Source organism: Bison bison, unplaced genomic scaffold (assembly GCF_000754665.1).
Source record: "Bison bison bison isolate TAMUID 2011002044 unplaced genomic scaffold, Bison_UMD1.0 scf7180017864383, whole genome shotgun sequence".
NCBI lineage: Eukaryota > Metazoa > Chordata > Mammalia > Artiodactyla > Bovidae > Bison > Bison bison.
In genome coordinates, this window is record NW_011494955.1 from 3,849,131 (window position 1) to 3,872,374 (window position 23,244).

Sequence of the window (23,244 nt, forward strand, 5' to 3'; positions counted from 1 at the left end):
CAGGGAAGAATACTGGAGTGGGTTGCCATTTCCTTCTCCAATGCTTGAAAGTGAAAAGTGAGACAGAAGTCGCTCAGTCGTGTCCAACTCTTCACGACCCCATAGACTGTAGCCTACCAGGCTCCTCAGTCCATGGGATTCTCCAGGCAAGAGTACTGGAGTGGGTTGCCATTGCCTTCTCCACAAATGAAGCTAGGGTAGGATTTATGTGAAGAGAGAATGGCTGGATCCCAGGAAGGAGCCAGGGCTCACAGGTCAGGGTGTGGGAGACATTTCTAGTTCCCATGGTCAGTGACCATTTGCTAGATGAGTGAATGAATGAATGATGCCAAACACGTACTGTATAGCTCGAAGAACTGCTTTGCTTGGACACAGCTGCCTGGTACTTGGCCATTCGATCCTTTATGGAGGTTTCTGACAGGCGTGGAAATTCTAGATTTCGCCTACTCTCTCTTTTCTCCGAGTTGAGTGCTGAAGATGACAGCTGACCTGCAAGCATGCAAACAATATGCTTTATTAGAAAATAAATGCGATTTGAATGATTTCGAGATTCTAAATTTTAGGCTATTGTAGAATCAACCTACTCTGTTTAAAAATAAAATTTAAAAAAAAAAAGATTAAAAAAATAAAGTAAAAAAAAAAAGAATACAGAGAAGGAAATCAGGATTGTAACTGTTATTTACAAGGCAACACTCACTCACTTTGCCAACATTAAGAGGAGACTGCTAACCATTATTGAGCGTTACATATTTTTAAATTTTGGATTTATTTAACATGTGAAAAAATTAGATCACAATGCCATTTTAATTTGTATTTCTTTGATTCCTAGGAGGCTGATGGTTTTCCTATATTAATTGATTTTATTTTTTCTTTTGTGAAGTGCCTGTATATGCCCCCTTCAAAACATAATAATTCCTCTCTCAAGGTGTTATGTTAGTATCAGCAATATAGGATAATCAGCAATCTTGACAGGGGATAATGTCCATCCATGGAAGCCCTCAGGTCCTAGACAACCATGGAGCCAAAACTGTTGGTAATGGTGCTTCCCTTACAATCCTGCAAAATGACACTCTGGTTAACACAGGTTACCACTGACAAAGATGAATTAAAAACACAGAGAAGCTATTTGGAGAGAGCAATCAGATTTGGGAATGACTTGTATATAACAGCCTTCCCTTTAATTTGTACCGCTCTTCATTTAAAAGCATCAGCTTTGAGGTCAAAGGGTATTGCTACTAATGAGTACTTCCTAGAAAACTTTCCACACGTGGAACTCTCTGCTTACCTGGGCCTATTTCCAAGTCATCCAGAGAATAGCTATTTTCAGACATCTTCCTTCCACCTGCACTTCGGCTTTGGCCCCGAGGAATCTGAAAAACAAAAACCAGCAATAAGTTTTGCAGCAAGGATGGGGATTTTTTTTTTTTTTGAGGATGGGGAAATCTTGATGCAATGCTCAAAACGGAGGCCTGCAAATCTCCTTTAGAAGTAAAATACAGAAGAGATTGGATTTTATATTAGTTTTTATATACCACAGAATGTGTTTTTAGTGTTATAAATATCAAGCACTACATATTCACAGGTGCCCAGGGGAAAATAAGTAACTCTATATAGGTAATGCATTCTGCAAAAGATTTCTGCCTAACCACCTTAACCAGAAAGCCTCGGAATTTAACAGTCACTGGAATGGAATACTCATGTTTCAGATGAAAATGACATGTCTCTCCAAACTGTCAAGTCCTGATGGCAGTATCTGTGGTTGGCTTTCTCCATCCCAGTTTATCCCTGTTCTTGCTGACTGGTTCATGTCTTCATCATCTTTTTCCTGGACTACTGCGTGACCTTTCTAACTGGTTCCTCTGTCTTCCAATGAGGTATCTATGATGCTGCCATTATCCCAAGTAAAACAAAATAATTATCCCCAAACATAAATCTATGTTATTCTCTTATTCAAAATTCTTTAAGGATTCCTAATCACTCTGTGGATTAAATCTAAAGTGCTTAGTATGTCAGAGAAGATCAGTTCCAAATCTGGTCCCTTCTTACCCCCTGGGTATTCTCTTCCTCATCCTTTACTCTCCAGGAAAAGCAAATTGCTGGGAGGTCCCTGATATTGTAAATGAGTTCCCTCCACCTGGATTATGCTTATCCTTCCATTGTCCAGCAATGCCTGTTCCTTCAAGACTCGGTGTAAGCTAAGCTAGTGGTCCCCAACCTTTTTGGCACCAGGGACTGATTTCATGGAAGACAATTTTTCCATGGACCAGGGGTTGAGGGGGATGGTTTCAGGATGATTCAAGTGCATTACATTTATTGTGTACTTTATTTCTAATCTACTGTTGCCACTGATCTGATCGGTCCATAGCCCAGAGGTTGGTGCCCCCTGAGCTGAGCAAATTCCCTCTGATCTAATACCTCTCCTCCATAAATCTAAGTAGCCCTTCCTTTGTTCCCAAGGACGTGGTTCCCATCACAATGCTTATCAAATTGTTGCGCATTCCTATTCTGGACTGGAAGCTTATTGAGGGCACAGACAAGCTTTTATTTTTTAAACAGAAAAGTGAAAGGTACAGATCTTTTTAAAAATAAAGTATTCCTATGAGTCCCATAAATTACTACATTTATATCTCTCATACTTAGGGTAGGTCTATAAAGAAAATTCCAAATTATACTTTTAAGGCTGGAAAAGTAACTCAAGAGAAAGCCTGAATGTCAAAGGATGTTCCTAGACATAATACACAGAGAGTATGTTATGTTTATTCAGCTTGCAATGACAGCCTTCAAGCAGATTCCTATCGAAATATCAATTTATTTCCAGATAACTTGATGTAGGAAAGATATCTGAAATCCAATATGACAGAACACAAGAGTAAAACATTTAGCAGCCTTCTGAATTCAACATTAGTAAATAATTATTAAACCTTTAAGTTCAGTGGACTAATCAAACAACAATAAAGTTTAAGACAGTGAACTATCTCTTTTTTAAGTCCCCCTGCTCCCCCTTGGCGGAGAAGGTGATGGCACCCCACTCCAGTACTCTTGCCTGGAAAATCCCATTGACGGAGGAGCCTGGTAGGCTGCAGTCCATGGGGTCGCTAAGAGTCTGGCACGACTGAGTGACTTCACTTTCACTTTTCACTTTCATGCATTGGAGAAGGAAATGGCAACCCACTCTAGTGTTCTTGCCTGGAGAATCCCAGGGACGGGGGAACCTGGTGGGCTGCTGTCTATGGGGTCGCACAGAGTCAGACACGACTGAAGCGACTTAGCAGCAGTCACAGCTCCCCCTTGGAGATAGGAAATATGCCATGTCAGAAATCAGAGCCAAGGATTTGGTTTACTTATGTCCTACCAATAAGACTATCTCTTCTTGGGACTTCCATAGTGGTCCAGTGGTTCAGAATCTGCCTACCAATGCAGGGGACATGGATTCGATTCCTGGTCTGGGAAGATCCCACATGCCACAAAACAACTAAGCCTTGTGAACCACAACGACTGAGCTCACACGCCTAGAACCTATGCTCTGCAAGAGGAGAAGCCAGCATGTGGCAAGGAAGGGTAGCCCCCGCTTGCTGGAACTAAAGAAAGCCATGGGCAGCAACAAAGACCCAGTGCAGCCAAAAATAAAATTAATTCATTATTTTAGAAAAAGAATATTGTTTCTTGCAAATTTAATATACATTTAATGTACTTCATCTCCAAGTCAGCTTTGCCATGTACATTATTTGTTGAATCTATTTTTTTTAAAAAAGCAATAGCAACTCTAACCTTGCCACATTGTACTCAGGTCAGCAGCACCATCAGTCACATCCACATGACTCCTATGATGCAAACATTCTTGTTCTGGGAGCAGCCCACCATTTGGAAATGAAGGTCATCAGCCAAAATGAAAAGATAAGTTTGGCAGAAAACTCTTCATCCACATCTTTTTGTTTTTAAAACATTTTTCATTTGCAGAGTTAGAGTAAAGGAAATTCCAAAGATTTATTCCAAATGCTGCTGCACTGTAAGATGATCATTATAAAAACTAAAATTTTCAGGGCTCAAATAGGGAGAGAGCTTGGAAATATACTTAAAAAAAAAAAGGAACAGGTTTTGCACTCTTAACACTGGAGCGATATTTCAAATATTTACATTCTGTCAAAGGTAAAGTTCAAGCCTAATTCCAAGAGTATGTGTTACACGTTGCAGCCTGCTAGGAGTTCAGTCTTCTGTCTGTGCTTGTAGCCATGTGGGACGTTCTGACACTAGTGTTATTGAGAGCAAGACCATTTAGAACCAGCATACATGCTGGGCTAGGTTCTTTGGTTTTAGATGCATAAAATCTCCCATCTTTTGCTACCTTTTAATTTAAATCTTTGGGTTAAATAAAGTAAGAGCCTTTCTCCCCCCTCACTCTCAAAAGTGAGTGAGGATGGTTCATCCTCATGAGGATATCAGTACTCTGAATTATTTTCTTTCAACTACTAAAAAAGTGAATATGCAAAGTCATTTGCTATTAGAGAAAAATAGAAAAACGTCCCTGGAAATCAAAGTTATTCTGACATCGGTTCTGAGGAGGAATACAACTTGGAGGTAAGATGGCTTTTTAAAAATTTAAAACAAAATTTTTTGGCCACGCAGCATGTGGGATCTTAGTTCTCTGACCATGGATCAAACCTGCACCCCCTGCATTGGAAGCATGGAATCTTAACCCCTGGACTGCCAGGGAAGTCCATGGGATGGCTTTTAATGAGCTCCTAGGTGAAGCACTAAGCATTTCTTTCAATATCTTTCCACCTCCAAACCACTCAAAGAATGACAAGATCTCTATATATGAAATGAACACAATATTGCAAATCAACTACACTTAAAAATAAAAACCCGAACCCCAAGATCTCAAATGCATTTACTATTAATTTATGATCTTCATTTTACAAGTGGTCATCTGAGGTTCAGGAAGAAGGAGGAGTTTCCTCCAATATTTCTCAAGGAAAGTAAAGGAACACACACACACACACACACACACACACACAGGAACTCTGATAGTGAAATACTCTTCTGTAACACATTTTTATCACATTTCACTCTTTTATTCACATGCCTGAGGGAGCCTTAATTGTCATACTCGGTTAAGAGAAGAGAGAAAAGGCAAGGCGCTTTAAGACTTTCTGGCATTTCCTCAATCTTGGCCTCACCCCACCCTACAAGTCCTCCTTTCTGTCAGGTGACTGCAGTAACTCTCGTTAGTGTGACCACCCCTTAAATATTTTCTTTGAATCTATAAACCAAATGCATCCACATTTACCAATAAGAAAATAAGAGTCTGGGGCTTTTAGCCAGCAGTCTGTAGAATTTGTTTTCTCTGGAGTTTTCTTTAGAAATAAAGTTAGGCCCCAAATGTCAAATAAAAAGCAGGATTTCCTGTCCTGGGTACCCCTATTTTCAGGAAAAATTCTCTTTAAAACTTGATTCTCAACATTTTATTGAGAGCTACTTCCTTCAACCTTTCAACTCTGACCTTCCTTCAGACTCTTTCATCCTTCCAAAGTCAACGGTGGAAGATGGACGCCTTTTAGGGAAAAATGGGAACTATGCATGGAGATTATAGGGTGTAGATAAAACCTGGACTTAATTTCTCAAAATACTGAGAGATAAACATTTCCTTCTTCAAGAGCTCTAGTAGAAAAAAAAAAAAATAGCTCATTTAAGTAAAAGCTACACATAGAAGGAGCACTTGTCTCCAGAGGGATTTCTCTCTCTCTCTCTCTTTATAGAGAGAGAGAGAGACAGTTTTTTTTTCGGCCATGCCACGTAGCTTGTGGGTTCTAGTTTCCAACTAGAGTGAACGTGGGCCATGGCAGTGAAAGCCTCAAATGCTAACCCCTAGACCACCAGGGAACTCCCATATTTTGTATTTCTAAGTGTTCTACAAAAATTATGCATTTCTCTTACAATTAAAAAAAAGGAAAGGAAGGAGAGATAATACTTCATATTTATTAAATTAACATAAATATTTAAGAATGATAAAACCAAATGCTGATGAGGAACTGGTGAGGAATTGAATATGTCCTTAGATTGTGTTGCTGCTAAGTCACTTCAGTCGTGGCCGACTCTGTGTGACCCCATGGACGGCAGCCTACCAGGCTCCCCCGTCCCTGGGATTCTCCAGGCAAGAACACTGGAGTGGGTTGCCATTTCCTTCTCCAATGCATGAAAGTGTTAGCACTGTTAAATAATATAATCTTTGATAATAAGCTAAAAATATGCAAGAAGAATGTTCAATGAATTATGTCTTTTGACCATGGTAACACCATTCAATAATATGGCTCCCCTACCAACTAAAAATAAAATGTTTCTGCCAAGATGTTTAGAGCTTTTTAATTAGGCTGGAAAAGAATCTAATTACTGGGGAATGATTAAAATGTATAATTAAATAACCTATTGCTGTGAAAGGATAACTACATGAACTAGGAAGGTACAAAGGAAGGTGTATATAAAAAAGACCAAAAAAGATAAAGATAAAGAACACAAAACAGAGCACACGGTACCTAAAACTATGTAAAACCTAGTTATGCAATGATAAAGATTTCACTGTGCACAACTGTGTGCACAATTGGTAAAGGTTACTCTTTTTTCAAAGATATTTGACTTTTTCTGGTTTACCCTGTGTATGATTGCTCATACGACTAATTTATATAAGAAAAACACACCTACCAAACCCACAGCCTTCTAAGTCAAGAGTTTTAGTACAGATCTCTTACATTCCAATGTACTTCTCTTCATTGCCCTGATGTCTTTTATTCAGTAAAAAGACTATAAAATGTAAAAAGAGGGACTTCCCCGGTGGTCCAGTGGTTAAGAATTCACCTGTCAATGCAGGGGACACAGGTTCCATTCCTGGTCCATGAAGATTCCACATGCAGTGGAGCAAGAAAGCCCATGTGCCACAACTACTGAGCTGGTGTGCCTAGAGCCATGCTCTGCAACAAGAGGAGCCACTGCAATGAGAAGCCTGCACAGCACAAAGAGTAGACCCTGCTCACCGCAACTAGAGAAAGTCCCCGCGCAGCAAAGGAGACCCAGGGCAGCCAAAAAGAATAAATACATAAATAATTTTTTTTAATGTAAAAAGAAGACAGATATGAGTTGAAGTCTTTGAGAAGACAGCTGTTAATATGTTTTAATTTTTTCCTGGTTTCCTTGGATTGCAAAAATATGTAAGGCCAGATGTTTTTATCCAATAAATAGCTACTATAACATCCATGAAGACAGTGTTTATGGCAGAAGTGGTAGTACTACACTATTTCAGTTTTTGTTCTGACATTAAGTAGCTACATGATACTGGGTCATTAAAAAAAAAAATCAGTTAATTTCTCTTATGTAAGATGTTCCCATCTGTAAAACAGGGATTTTAATACCCTAACTGCCTGAGAACAATGAGCTGAATTAAACAACCTTTTACAATCACTTATATCAATAGTTCTAGGATTTATGTCAACAATCTTGATAGGGATTTCTCACTCATTGTAATTCATCAATGAATTAGAAGGCTAGAGGAAATGATTAATAAATTCATCTGGATACACACCTGTGTTGCTTTATCCAAAAGTGAGTCCAATAGTATAAAGAAAAGGTAATTTTGGGGGACAAATGGTGTCTTTCTGGCCCCCCCAAACTCTAATGTAGCCAATATTGCTTAGAGAATGTTTCAGTCCTCTGATACTACTTTTCAACAAGTTTTATTTTAATGGAACTGAATAGAAACCAGTAAGTAGTTAACTGGCATGAAAGTAAGCAGAAAAGCGATGCCTGGTCTCTAACTGACACATCAAGGACAGCCACTTAGGATAACAAACAGATCAGGATTCCCTGACTGGCATTTCTATACCTGAATCTGTTACTATCTTACCACAAAAGACCAAAGATTTATTCAGAGGTACTAATTAAGGATAAATAAAATTTAATCTGTGCTTAGTAGGGGGTCTTTACAAGAAATATACTTCTAAAAAAAAGAAAGAAAGAAATATACTGTTATGCATGCTAAGCTGCTTCAGTCCTGTCCGACTCTGTGCGACCCTATGGACTGTAGCCTGCCAGGTTCCTCTGTCCCTGGTATTCTCCAGGCAAGGATACTGGAATGGGTTGGCAGACCCACCTCCAAACACCTTCCAGACCCAGTGATCAAAACTGCATCTCTTACATCTCCTGAAGTGGCAGGCAGATTCTTTACCATTAGTGCCACTTGGGAAAGCCCAATAGAGAGGTCAATCAAAATAACACTAAGAACTTAAATTGAATGGATGAAGGGATAAAAAAGATATGGTATATGTACACAATGGAATACTACTCAGCCACAAAAAGAACAAAATTTTGCCATTTGCAGAAACATGGATGGACTTAAAGGGTATTATGCTAAGTGAAATACATGGGATGGAGAAAGATAAATACTGCATGATATTACTTACATGTAGAGTCTAAAAAATACAACAAACTAATGAATATAACAAAAAAAAGAAGCAGACACAGATATAGAGAGCAAACTAGTAGTTACTAGTGAGGAGAGGAAAGGGGGAAGGAGTAGTATAGGGCTAGGGGAGTAAAAGGTACAAACTATTAGATATAAAATAATATAGAAGGATATATTACCACACAGGGAATATAGCCAATATTTTATAATAACTAAAGATAGAGTATTGGCTTCCCAGGTGGCGGTGGTAGTAAAGAACCCACTTGCCAGGGTAGGAGATGTAAGAGACACAGGTTTGATCCCTGGGTTGGGAAGATGGAGACGGGCATGGCAACCCACTCCAGTATTCTTGCCTGGAGAATCCCATGGACAGAGGAGCCTGGCGGGCTATAGTCCATTGGGTCGCAAAGAGTCAGACGTGACTGAAGCAACTTAGCATGCATAAATGGAGTATAACTTTTAAAACTTGTGAATCACTATATTGTACACCTGTAGCTTATGTTGTATTCTGTCAATTAAAAAAAATGTTATATTAAAGAAACAATATAGAGGGGAGAAAAATAACAGAGCAAAATCACATCTCAAAACTACACAGCTATAAACTGTAGGTGAACACAACAAATCAGCAAAAAATAAATCAGTTTTAATAGGATATAGGAAAAAGACAGTATTATAGAAAAACAAAGATAATTCTTGTACTTATTTAACAAAACCAGTTATCTACATTCAAAACACTAGCAATGTATTGCTGATAAGCAAAAGGTATATTCCCCTACTCTAGGGTGACTATATTAGACCCCACAGTGATATTGAGTTAGCTATTCAAATCCCTTTCCTCCCTAAACCCATCTTAAAATTATGACTTACCGATACTCAATTAATACCAAATATGAACATCCTCAGAATTGTGTTCCTCTGGGAATATAATTCCAAATAATTTACTTAAACCACTAAACCAAGCAGAAGAAAAACTTTATTAAAATAACATTAAGTAGATAAGAGAACACATGTAATTATTAGCCCAGAGAGGAGAAAATAAAACATTATGGATACTTTTTACAACAATGCAGGGATTCCCTATGGACAACTACCCATTCTTTGAGAAAGCAAACATAAATTGTTTCTCTGATGTAGTTTACAGATCAGTTGGCTCTGGATAAATAGCTGATGAACAGATCACACTTGAGTTTGGAAGTCTTCTTTTCTAAAGGGTTCACTCCACTACATCAGCACATGAACACTGCTATGTACTAGTGTTACGTAAAACTAAACAAAACACAAATGTCACTTCCAGGAACTTAGAAGAAGGGAAACCACAAAAATGTTGGACTGTTTGAAGAAAGATGGTTTTACTCTTACATTAACAAGTGCAACTTTTGTTGGCATTTTGATGCCAGCCATACACAGGATAATCCTGGTGATTAGAAGGGCAGAAATTATAAGGGAAGTTGAAGAGCTTAGGAGTCTAGGGAGAGAAACAGCAGAGAAGTGACAAGGTTGATGGGACATGGGAAACTTCTGTTTTAATTGAGATATTTCTACTGTAGCTGTTTTGTCTTTGTAGTATAAAACAATACAATTAACTGAAAGCATTAAAGTATACCATGAATAACAGGGAAAAAAGGATAAAGAGGACAATTTTTGCCCTAATGATTTTAATTTTACTTATCATCACTTTCTCTCTCTCTTTTTTTTGGGGGGGGGGTGGGCGCTGTGCAGCATGTGGGCTCTCCAACTGGGGATCGAACCCTGGCCCCCTGCAGTGGAAGCATGGAATCTTAACCACTGGACCACCAGGGATTTCCCCACCATTATTTTCTCATTACTACCTCCTATCCTTGGTTAGCCCCCAAAGAGCAAATGCGTGAGTGTGTTTATGTGTTCTAGAAAATAGAGATTTTTGGTGAGGAGGCATTCTCTTTTTTTCTCTTCTTTGCTTTACCTAACTCCTCTCCTAGAAGAGGGAAACACTGCAAGGAAGAAGCAGTAGTCAGAACTTGTGTAGAAGAATCAAGAGATGTCCATATTCAAGCTTTATTTTCTTGCATCACAACTAATTGGTTTAATCTTGACCCAAGCAAAAGATAGGATTTTAATTAGGTTATGAAGGTAGAAATATACTTTCCAATTATTTGGTCTTTATTCTCCTATCCAAGGATTTGTGTGAAACAAATAAGTTAGGAACCAAATAGAAATAAGTGAGACTTAAGGAGCCTGTCACATGCTCCTTACATGGTTTGGTCATTTGAATAACTGCATCATGACCTTTGAAGATTATGAATTCAAATGTCAACATGATGATGACTGAATAGCTGCTTGATCAGCTTTTTCATAAAAGGCTACCTAAAACCCAGATCAACATACACATCCAGTTAGGGATGTGAAGCCACACTTAGTGTATGCCACCAGGGAGGGCTTCTCTTTCCTCATACTGATAGGTTACACTAATCCATCCACTGCTCATTTGCAGTAGGAATTAGAACTATCATGTTCAACTAAACCACCTGACTTAAATAACCTATCTATTCACTAAAAGTAGAGGAAAAGTCATCAGTTGTCATTATTTATAAGTTGAGATCTAAGCTTCTTTTCTCCTTTTTATTAAATAAACACTTTATTTATTTATTAAATAAATAAAAAAGAGTCAAGCATTGGGTTGACCACTGGGAGATAAAGGAAACATTACTTTGAAAGAATTATATAGACTGGAAGTATACAAATTCACACAGACTATTAAAGAAGCATGATAAAAGTGGCCAAAGAGAAGTAAGATATTCTACAGGATGGTCAGGAGGGTGAAGGTAATTTCATATGGTAAAAAACTGAGGTAAGTTCTCATAGTATTAATAGACCTTGATGAGTAAGATTTCAAAAGGTAGAAGTTAGGGGAAAGACATGACTAGTTTAAAATGAGGAGTAATCCAGGGTTTGAGTACTAGATTAGCTGTATGTCTGTGTATTAGTTGCTTAGTCGTGCCTGACTCTTTACCACCCCATGGACTATGCCTGCCAGGCTCCTCTGTCCATGGAATTCTCCAGGCAAGCATACTGAAGTGGATTGGCATTCCCTTCTCCAGCAGACCTTCCTGATCCAGGGATCGAACCTAGGTCTCCTGCATTGTAGGCAAGTTCTTTACCATCTGAGCTTAGCTGCTGCTGCTGCTAAGTAGCTTCAGTCGTGTCCGACTCTGTGCGACCCCATAGACGGCAGCCCACCAGGCTCCCCCATCCCTGGGATTCTCCAGGCAAGAACACTGGAGTGGGTTGCCATTTCCTTCTCCAATGCATGAAAGTGAAAAGTGAAGTCGCTTCAGTCGTGTCCGACTCCTAGCGACCCCATGGACTGCAGCCTTCCAGGCTCCTCCATCCATGGGATTTGCCAGGCAAGAGTACTGGAGTTGGGTGCCATTGCCTTCTTCGTGAGCTTAGCTAGGAGATTGGGAAGGTGGGTTTAGATCAGACTGTGGAAGACTCAAATATTAAATATGGATTTATTTTGAGACATCAAAAGTTTCTGATCAAGGGAATAGCATGATTTACAACTATGCTTAGAAAAATAAATAGCAACAGTGTAGAGGATGAAAGGAAAGAAAAAAAGGAGAGGCCAATAGGCAAGGTTGCAGCAATACCACAAGGCAAGATATAATAAGGCTAAACTGGAAGGCAATGGCACCCTACTCCAGTACTCTTGCTTGGAAAATCCCATGGATGGAGGAGCCTGGTAGGCTGCAGTCCAAGGGGTCGCTAAGAGTCGGACATGACTGAGCAACTTCACTTTCACTTTTCACTTTCATGCATTGGAGAAGAAAATGGCAACCCACTCCAGTGTTCTTGCCTGGAGAATCCCAGGGACGGGGGAGCCTGGTGGGCTGCCGTCTATGGGGTCGCACAGAGTCAGACACGACTGAAGTGACTTTGCAGCACAGAACTAGATGTGGGACCTCTTGGAGAGAATGGCCCATATAGAGAGATGTGTAGACTTATTTAGATGGCTTAGTAAGTGACTGACTGAGAAGAGGCAGGCAAAAAGAACTGATCCCAAACTTTATAGAACAGGAAATGTGGTGAAGGGTAATACACTAAGAGAGGACAACAGGGGTTAGAGCAGGTTTTGGTTGGAAAGATAATGGATTCTTTTTTAGTTTTCTTGAAATTGAGTGCTTTAGTTTTATTCACAAAGAGGTGTGCAATCTGGCAGGCAACCACAAAATTGGAGCTAAAGCTTGGGTTAAGAATTCAAGATGAGAATCTAGTTTTGGAATACATCTTTTGGAGTCCTGGAAAGAGAGAAGACTACACAAGGCACAGAGAAATAAAAAAGGACTGCAGAGGAGAGATCAGGCAGAAAAGTGGACAAGAACCATCTCAGATAAAAGGGAGTGAGAGAGACTAAGATATGTGGAACTCAGGCAATTAACTTGGCCTCTTGTAAATAACTCTGATAAAAAAGATTTAGGCGATAAAGAGATTTGGATCACGTATTTCCATTATCTATGTGCTCCCTGACCCTGCTCAACTAGTTAGCTGAGATTCAGTCCAGTTCTCTAAATTATGGAGACAAAGATTCACATGATTTGTACCTAATATATTCACTTGTCTCAGAGAAGTACTAATTTTTCAGCTCTGAGGTAATCATTCTTACTTCCTCACTCTCGCTCCTGAAAAGATTGCTTAGTGTCTCTACCATATTTCTCAGAGTTTTCTTCCAAAGATCCAATTATGTGACTTCCTGATTAAAGCCTTATCCATACTAAAGCTGAAGCTATGTTAGCAATAACCATAACCTAGTTTCAAACTGATTAATCATTCCATAATCTAAAGTAGACAAAACTTTTTTTTTACCAGTTTTATTGAGATATTAGACAAATATTTTTAAAGTAATCTAGGCTGTTGCTAACATGGGTAATGATGCTTATTTAGAAGCAGCTATAAAACCAAGGGCAGGGATGTCCCTGGTGGCCCAGTGGTTAGGACACTGCACTTCCACTGCAGAGGGCACAGGTTCGATCCCAGTCGTAGAACTAAGATCCCATAACCCACTCGAGTGTGGCCAAAAGATAGAAAACAAAAACAATGGCAGTTGTGTTTTATACTCTCTAAGCAGTCCATTAAAGGACAAATGACTATTTAAGCAGGAAGTTTAAAAAGCTCCCCCTCAAAAGGCCTGGTCAGTCTTAGAACCCCTCCATCTTCCTAGACCCAATAGCAATCAGGCTGAATGCCAGCCTGATCTAGTAGGATCTTCCTTTATATGAGAATTTTTTTTCTACACTCTGACTAGCCACAAAAAGATAGGCTTGTTCTAACCCATCTTCAACAGACATTTATGAGAAAAAAATCTCTTACCAGATCTTTACACATAATCAGCATTTTGTTTGCTGCAGTCCCAGTCATTTCCAACCTTAGGCCAGTTTTGACATGTACTAGCCTCCTGCACTGAATCTACATTGTGCATGCTGCCATGACATCAGCCGTCCTGCCCCTAACAGGGTCTGAGAGGAGAGGACTTACAATGGCGCTTTGACACACAACAAAGCCCCTTCCTCTCTATTTAGGATTTCTGACATTTTTTCCTTCCATTTAAAATTCTTCTTCCCATTTAAATTAAAAAAAAAAAAAATTTTTTTTTTTTTTAGTTAAGACCATAAAGGGTGAAAAGGGGAGTTGTCAGGCCTAGAGGACTCAAAATTGAGAGGGAAGAGAGTTTAAGAAAAGTCATAAAACTGCTTTGTGGTTACATCTCTTACCAACTGGTTTATGTTAAAATAGAGTTAGAACCCATGCAGAGAAAAGGGTTCTAGTTTTGCAAACCTTTAAAAATTCTTTCTACATCCTCAACTGATGATCGCCGAACACTAAAGAACTCTCCTAAGGAGAAAAGCGACAGGCACTGCAAGGTATGAGAAGGGATGGCTAAATCGCATCAAACGTAACTGAAGAATTCTAGGATGAGTTATCTAATTTTTGCCTCAGAAGAAACACTTCCTACCATTACTTCACAAATGTAGACATTTGGACCAAATATTTAGCTGGAAAAAAAAAAAAGTCCACGTTCCCATCTAGATGTGATCTAGAGTAAATGATGGCTTTGCTCCCCATCAGATCTGTTTATTTCATTAGAATGACTGTTGTAACAAACGAACCCCATGCACAAAGCCAGATATGCAGGAAAGTATGAGAAAACTGGAAAAACTGACCAGCTCTGCGGCCCCTGGATTGTGTTATAAGTCACCAGCATATGTAACTCATTTTCTAGCTAAGTAATTCCCTCTGGGGACCTGGTCTGCACTCCACACTAAGGATCAAATTTCATTAGCAGTTGTAGGAAAATGCAACTCTGTGCATTTGCAAGTCAAAACTCCTGAAGGCTACAGCTAGTCTGGCTATTTTCATTGATTTTTCCAGGGATAGGATTTTAGCTGATAGAAAACATTTGTTGGAAGGCACAGATGAGGAAGTTAAGAAGAGAAAGGGTTCAGCTAGCAAGAAGACAACTAAGCCTCAGTCTTAATGTTAAAGTCTGGCCTTAACACGCAGACTGCAGCTGTGTCCACGCACAGAGAGATTCAGCAGTAATTCCACCCCCCAAAGCTACTAATGACAAAAGGCACAGGAAGACAAATTAAAAGGCCAAGCGTAGGAAAACACATAACCCAGACGGCATCAAACTCTCTTCCTTTCTAGGTATCGACCTGAATCCCAGTGTGCGCTTACTTTCATGCGAAACTGGGTCACAGACCCAAAAATCTTAGCATTTCTGTAAATAATTCATCTGAGACGTTTTATTAACTACTCGTCTAACTTGAATCAAAAGACATACTGACCACGTACTCGCCACACTCAAACAATCTAGACTAGAAAAAAAGCTTTGTTTAGTTACTTGAATTGGCCTTTTTTCAAGTTTTAAACCCACCCGATCCTTACCTTGGTTTGAGTTGGTTCACCTTTCTCAAACATCATCTTCAGCCTGTTCAGCGGAACATTGTATTTCTCTATTTTGTTTGCAGTTTCTGCGTTTTCACTCATTTCGGGTTTTGCTACTTCATGTCTGGATTCTCCCAGACAGTTTTCCATCTTTTTATTTTCTGTTGAGTGGTCTTTAAGATGCTCACTGTCCTTGATGCGGGGGTGCGGGTACTTAGTAGGAGCTTCAGGAGGCGATCTGATCTTAGGTCTGGGTTGGACTAGCTCCTCTCGGTCAGCCTGGACCCCAGAGGCAGAGCTGCCCACCACTTCAGCGGGAGGAGGGTCGCCTCTGTGCCTGACCTCTGCGCTGCTGTTTCGCACTGAGTCTGGGAGAGAGTCGGCTCCCAGCACCGGGTTCTCCCACTTCTTCCTTAACGCAGTCAGGTTCCCCCTTCTAAAGTGCTGGGGGAGATTTTCAGCGTTCTAGAAGAACAAAAAGTGAATGCCAGTTATAACTTGCCTGCTGAAACCTTCAAACATGTTGTTCTTTGTAAAATGAAAGTTAAAACTCCAAGCTGCTCCTGCTCCACTGGCGTCTCCGACAGCTGTGAACAGTTACAGCCCTGCCACATGGAGAAAGCATCCACCCCAGGAGAGGGAGAGGGGAAGAGAGAAAAAGTCAGGAGCTAAAGCAGGAAGTGATAAAACAGGATAGCCTTATAAGGACAAAATGAGAAGAAAGGAGAGCCCAGATCTAATGATAGTTACATTGGAGACAAGGGATTTTTTTACCCAGAGATTAATGGGGAAAACAGAAAGAAAAAGCAAATTAACAGTTACTTTAAATCCTGTAAATATGTACTAATAAAATTTCATTATTACATGCCACAAAATTACGTGGTGAATCCTGCTGGGTTTTTTCTTTTAAATGAGACAAAGATGCGGTATAGCTTACACTACACAATACCAATAATTGTGGATAGTAGCATCAAGAATTGAAACTATTTGTGGAAATTTAAAGCAGCCACCAGACTTTTACATGTATTTGCATAAGTGACATATCATCATATGTAACATAATTTACATGAAAAAATTTTATTTTTACATAATAACTGAATCCTTCCCCACCCCCCACCCGCTGTTCTTCTCTACATGTTGGTCATGTATAAATTCTGTTAGAAAATTCACTATTTTCCAGACCTTTTGGTTGCAAAATAGCCAGGCTTCATATGAAACACCACTACTACTCCCTCTCTTGATGGAAGGACACACATCTAAGACAATTAATTCCCTTTCGCCTGGGTTAAACTGCAATTAATTGATACATATAAGACATTGAAAACAATCTGGAAATTGTCCATGTTGCTCTGTAATAATTAGAGGAGACATGCTTGGTGAAGTAAAATTCAACGTCCCAGACTTGGAAAGCACTCCTAAATAAAGTAAGCAGCAGCGCCTTTCCAACAGAGCACAAACTCCAATACCTTCTTGCCCTCCATTCCTGCAGTCTGTGACTCACCGGTCTTTCAACTAAGAAAGGACAAACCAACTAGGACTGAAAGACTCTAGGGAATTAAACAGGATTAGCAGCTATATTGGGAATTAAGTCTCTCACCTTATTACTCTTCTGAATACACGATGAGAGCCACTTCAAGTAACACCAACACTTGAAAAAAGAAACTTAGAGAAGAACAACTTTGCTTGATTTTTGCGCTTAAATCTTAGCTGACAATATGCTTCACTGGGGGAAGCGTGTATGGGTCAGAAATAGAAGCAGCATGAAAAGTTTGCTTGTTGGAAAAGAGAGAATTAAAAAACAGATTGGGTTCTATTCTTTTTGCCATTCTTCTCCATGCATGTGCATGGCTGAGTCCCTTTGCTGTTCACCTGAGACCATTACAACCCTGCTAATCAGCTATACCCCGCTACAAAATAAAAAGTTAAACAAAACAAAACAGGTCCAGGGGCTTCCCTGGTGGTCCAGTGGTTAGGAATCTGCCTTGCAATGCAAGGGACACGGGTTCAATCCCTGGTCCTGGAGGATCCCACATGCCTCGAAGCAACGAAGCCCATGCGCCACAACTACTAAAGACCGAGTGCCTAGAACCTGTGCTCCACAACAAGACAAGCTGCCACAATGAGAACCGTGTGCACCACTAGAGAGTTGCTCCCTCTTGCTGCAAATAGAGAAAGCCCATGTGCAGCAACACAGGCCCACCACAAAAACCAAAAAATAAAATAAACAAATAAATCTTAAGAAACGAAAACAGGTCTGGAAGCTGGTGCTACCTTAACTGCCAGCAACTCTCTCAGCTCTGGGCTCCCTCCTGAGACACAATGGATGACTCATCTGGGTCTCCAACTTCACCTGCCCTGCCCTGCTCAAACAGAAGCCCTGAGAATCAAAGTGGCATTTTGCCTTGGTAACTGTACACTACTTTTCTCAGAGACATGTGATTAAAGTATATTTATTGACATGAAAAGATACTCATAAGACACTTTTGAGTGGAAATAGCTATTTATAAGACAGCATGGGGAATTCCCTGACGATACAGTGGTTAGGCGCTTTCACTGCAATGGGCCCGGGGTTCAATCCCTGGTAGGGGAACTTCCCTGGCAGATCAACTGGTAAAAAATCTTCCTGCAATGCATAAGACCCCTGTTCGATTCCTGGGTCGGGAAGATCCACTGGAGAAGGGATGGGCTACCCACTCCAGTATTCTTGGGCTTCCCTGGTGGCTCAGCTGGTAAAGAATCCCCCTGCAATGCAGAAGACCTGGGCTCGATCCCTGGGTTGGGAAGATCCCATGGAGAAGGGAACAGCTACCCACTCCAGTATTCTGGCCTGGAGAATTCTGGCCTGGGTCGCAAAGAGTTGGACACAACAGAGAGACTTTCACTTTGGGGCTTCCCTTTGGGGCTCAGATGGTAAAGAATCTGCCTGCAATATGGAAGACCTGGGTTTGATCCCTGGTTGGGAAGATCCCCTGGAGGAGGGCATGGCAACCCACTCCAGTATTCTTGCCTGGAGAATCCCCAAGGACAGAGGAGCCTGGTGGGCTACAGTCCATGGGGTCACAAAGAATCAGACACAACTGAGCAACTAAGCAGGGGAACTAAGATCCTACAAGCCATGTGGCAAGGCCAAAAAAATGAAGGGAAAAAAAATGACAGCATGATTTCATGTTATAATACACATGTGCTGTACTCAGTCACTCAGCTGTGTCTGACAGACTCTTTGCAACCCCATGGACAGTAGCCCAGCAGGCTCCTCTGTCCATGGAATTTTCCAGCAAAGAATACTGGAGTGGGTTGCCATTTTCTCCTCCAGGGGATCTTCCCAACCCAGGTATCAAACCCACATCTCCTGCCTTTCCTGTATCGCAGGTGGAATCTTTACTGCTAAGCTACTGGGGAAGGCCTATAATACACATATATGTTTATAAATATAAACACAGAATAGTAGTCTGGAAGAAAAGACATCCCAATGTTAACAGGTTGCCTCTGGGGATCATGGATTTATGGGCATTTGGATTATATTTTCTTCTTTTTTTATAATAAATGTGCTTTCATTGTATAATAAAAATAAATACAATGTCACACAAAAAAAGCTTCAATGGAATATCAAATAATTTTGATGTGATTTGTAAATGGTTTGAAAGTTGTCATTTCCACTTAACTTGTGATGACCTGAAAGAAAGGCATTTGTGTGATGGAGTATCAGCAACATCCCAAACAAAGACCTGGGTAGAAGACATCCTTTAGGGGGGCATTTTAACAGAGGAGTAAATGTGCTTCTTTTATAAAAAGAGTTCTTAAGGATGCAAGTTCAAAAGTGCTAGGGTGGGAACAAGTAGGGGAAGGGCAGGGCTGTGAGGTCTGATAGCACTGAAGGCCCCAGACTCTGTCTTCACTCTTGGCAGCACCACCAGGTCATGTTAGTTGTCCAGGACTTTAGAGCTTGGGCAAGAAAAGATGGGGCAGAAGCAGTGGCTGTAGGCTTTCTGGGAAAGAAAGAGAAGCAAAAAGGCACAGGGCAAAAGCAAAAATTGAAAGCAGACTGGGCAGCACAGTGAAAAGAGTACAGGACGGAAGCAGCCTGAGTTATCATTGGACAGTGGGCTACAGGCCAGGCAACCCACTCCAGTATTCTTGTCTGGGAAATCCCATGGACAGAGGAGCCTGGCGCACTACAGTCCATAGCGTTGCAAAGAGTTGGACATGGCTGAGCATGAGCACGAGAATATATTTTCTTTTCTTTATTTTCTTTTTCAATTCAAGTATAGTTGATTTACAATGTTGTTAGGTTCAGGTATATAGCAAAGTGATTCAGGGATTTTTTTTTCCTTAGATTATATTCCATTATAGGTTATTACAAGATATTGAATATAATTTCCCATGTGTCGTGCTGTGCTAAGTTGCTTCAGTCGTGTCTGACTCTGTGACCCCATGGACTGTAGCCACTAGGCTCCTTTGTCCATGGGATTCTCCAGGCAAGAAAACTGGAGTGGGTTGCCATGCCCTCCTCCAGGGGATCTTCCCAACCAGGGGATCAAACCCATGTCTCTTATGTCTCCTGCATTGGCAGGTGGGTTCTTTACCACTAGCGCCACCTGGGAAGCCCCATAATTCCCTATGCTATACAGCAAATCCCCATCACTTACCTCTTTTATGTATCGTATCTGTATTTCCTATAATGAGCATATAATGCTTATATAATCCAGCTTCATCCAGCCAAACGACCCTGGGCAAGTTTCCTAATTTCTGGAAACTACCATACAGGGCTATTGTGGAGAATAAATGCAACTATACAAAAGCACGCATGTTGTAACTGACCAATAGTGGTGACTATTATTAAATGGGTGGCCCTCCTCACTCCTCCAGCCACACCTCACAATCATGATCAACAAACAGTATCCAGTCATCTCTCAAATCCTGAACTGGAGTTACAGTCTCTTATTGTTCTTTCTACTCTCTCTACAGTCTCTGTTGTTTCAGAGTCAGGTGGTGGAGGAGGGGTAATAAGGTGAAATTTTAGTCAATGTCATTTGCATCAAGGTTTTAACATTTTACCAAGTATTCTCCTAGAATAAGGCAGTGGGAAGTCAGGGAGGGTACAAGTATTCAAGGGCCCCACTGGTTGCAAGAAAACCCCAGCCTCCTTTCTCAAAGTGACATCCAGAATACTACCCAGCAAGGCTGAGAATCTCTGTGGATGCTGCCTCTGGATCATCACCAGGTGCCTAAAACAGGATCAGGCACACTCAGAACATGCAACAATGTCCTTTCTGCAGGAACATTTGACTTGGAAGGGGCCTTGGATAAATCCCTTCCTCTCTTTGGGTCTGTTACTCCACCCGCAAAATGAAGAGGTGGGGTCAAATGAGCTTTAGTGTTTGAAATCTTGGCAGGGGAATCTTCATCTTAAAAGCAGGACGATGTCTGGTAGGATGCAGCAGTAGGCTGGAAGTACAGACCACTTGGATGCACAGCTTCCAAGGAGGGGGAGACATTTCTAGGCTAAGAGCTACTCAAAAAAGTGGCAGCCAGTCATTATGATGACTGTCCAAACAGCACAGATTTCAAGATGTGGCATATCCCAGGCTTGAAGGGAAACTGAAAATATAATCAATGGTGGTATTGATCATCTGTGTTTCTGTGTCCTAAATACAAATGGAAGGGGAAGAGAAAAGAAGGGCTCCATTTCTGGAAATCCAAGCTATCATGTAACCTGATCCCAGCATTTGCTAAAGAAACAGATTTACCCACTTGCTCCTGAATGTGTCTCTATCTTGCTTTCTAAGAATATAAGTATTCTTTCACCTGGACAGCCGTCGCTATAAATTTATACATACATTCCACCCTGTTCTTCAGGAGACAAATTAGACCACTTACAAGTCTGGTAGATCTTAAAAGCAACCATCTGTCATTTATGGAAAAACTGGTAAGATCTGAATAAAGTCTAGTTTAACTTATAGGGTTACACCGAAGTTAATTTCTTAGTTTTCATAAATGTACCATAGTTATAGAACATGCTAGCATTAGGGAAAGGTAGGCTGAGCTTTATGGGAGCTCTCTGTACTAAGTTAATAATGCTAACTATAAATCTAAAATTATTTCAAAATAAAACATTTTTGTTAAAAAAAAGCAACCAATCTTCAATGTTGTTTTCTTCCAGCTAGTGCTGTCTCCCACATTTCACAGTTAAGGGTCTTGAAAGCACAGTCTTGTGTAGTTGCTGTTCCTACCTGACTACTTTCCATTCCTTCTAATTCTACTACCAAAACACTTCTGAATTAGCACAAATCAGGATCACCAATTACTTCTTTACAATTTTCATTTCATTATCTTATTTTTAATTTATTACTTTTCTCAATTACAAAAGTATTTTTAAAAACTAATTGTGGGGGGGGAGTCATAGTCAGTATAGGAATATATACGCCTTGAATATATGCTTCAAGTTTCTCTATTTGACTCCTCTGCTCCTCCTAACCAAGACATCCATTGTCAACAGTTTGCTGCGCATGCTCTCAACTTTTCCCTTATTTTTATACAGTATCTTTTTTTTCTACAAAATCATACTATACTTACTATTCTGCACATAAGTCCTTTAATCATTTAATGTGCTTTTGATACCTTTCCATGTTACATAAAATCTTAACCATATGATATCATACATAACATATGCTATATTATTATAATGGATGTAGATACCATGATTTACTATTTCCCCACTGATGAATATCTAATTTTAAACATTTCAGTATTACAAAGAATCCTGCAATAAATATCATTTTACATTTATTTTATTTCACTTGTGTTTCTCAATGATCATTCCTACAAGCACAATTGCAGGATCAATGGGTATTAAACACATCGAAAATTTTAATAGGCATTGCCTAGTAGACTTCACCAATTAAAAAATCTGTCTACTGTTTAGGTTACAATTTGTATCTCACAGTTATTTAAATTTATATCTCATTGATTATTGGTGAGGTAAAAGCATTTTTTTTTCGGTTTATTGTTTCTTCTTTAATCACCTGCTCACACCCTTTTACCTCAACTACCCATTACAATAGACACTTCTCCTTTGTTTTATTTGATGTCTCTATAGCATCTGATGTTATTGACTGCTCCCCCCTTTTAAAAATTTCCTTCCTTATATAGTTTCCGTGACATCCCTTTTTCCTAGATTTCTTTCCATTTTTTTCTAGACATTCTTCAGGTTTTTCTTTTTAAACAAATTTCTCTTCCTTAGTTCCTCCCTTATATAGTGGGGTCCCTCAAGATTCTGCCTTTTTAGGTCATCCTCTTTAGTCGCTTTACATATTTTTCTATAGATGGTGTCTTTCACCCACCTAGATGGATGATCCACACCCTGTAACTCGAGCCAGATAGCTCTCCTTACCTATCAGTTCTACCTGGAAATCCTACAGATATCTTAAACTCATCCTTGTCTAAAGCTGAAGTCTCCCCTCTCCTCCCTTTACTCCTCACTCTTTTTCTGAATTTTCCATCTCGGTGAATGGGACAGCTATCTTTTCTACTGTCAGATGCGCCTGTTCTCTTATGCCTCCACACTGGGCACCTGCTGCTTCCTCTACCACTCCTTTGCCCCCTTTATTTAGCTAATTCCTAGTCATCCTTCAGGCTCAGTCAGACACCACTTCTTTTGGGACGTCTCCCTGGACATGACATAGTCCAGGTTATGAGTCCTTCCTAAATTCTCCCCCGGCACCTTGCATATTTCTTTAATATGGTACTTAACCACACTGAGATTCTAAATTCTACTTTCTGGGACTCCTTGGTGGTCCAGTGGTTGGAAGTCCAACTGCCAATGCAGGGGACACAGGTTCGATCCCTGGTCCAGGAAGATTCCACACGCCGTG

General features: G+C 40.2%; 1 protein-coding gene across 2 annotated transcripts in view; it reads right to left on the bottom strand.

The window, feature by feature from the left end:
• Positions 1 to 23,244, bottom strand: part of LIMA1 (LIM domain and actin binding 1) — a 92,186-nt gene that overhangs the window by 21,054 nt on the left and 47,888 nt on the right. For both annotated transcript variants that reach the window (XM_010857806.1, XM_010857805.1), the window contains exons 4-6: positions 15,374 to 15,838; positions 1,286 to 1,370; positions 341 to 489 (exon numbers count right to left, since the gene is read on the bottom strand). In XM_010857806.1, coding sequence (XP_010856108.1) covers positions 341 to 489; positions 1,286 to 1,370; positions 15,374 to 15,838 — 699 coding nt within the window. The remainder of the gene's footprint in view (positions 1 to 340; positions 490 to 1,285; positions 1,371 to 15,373; positions 15,839 to 23,244) is intronic.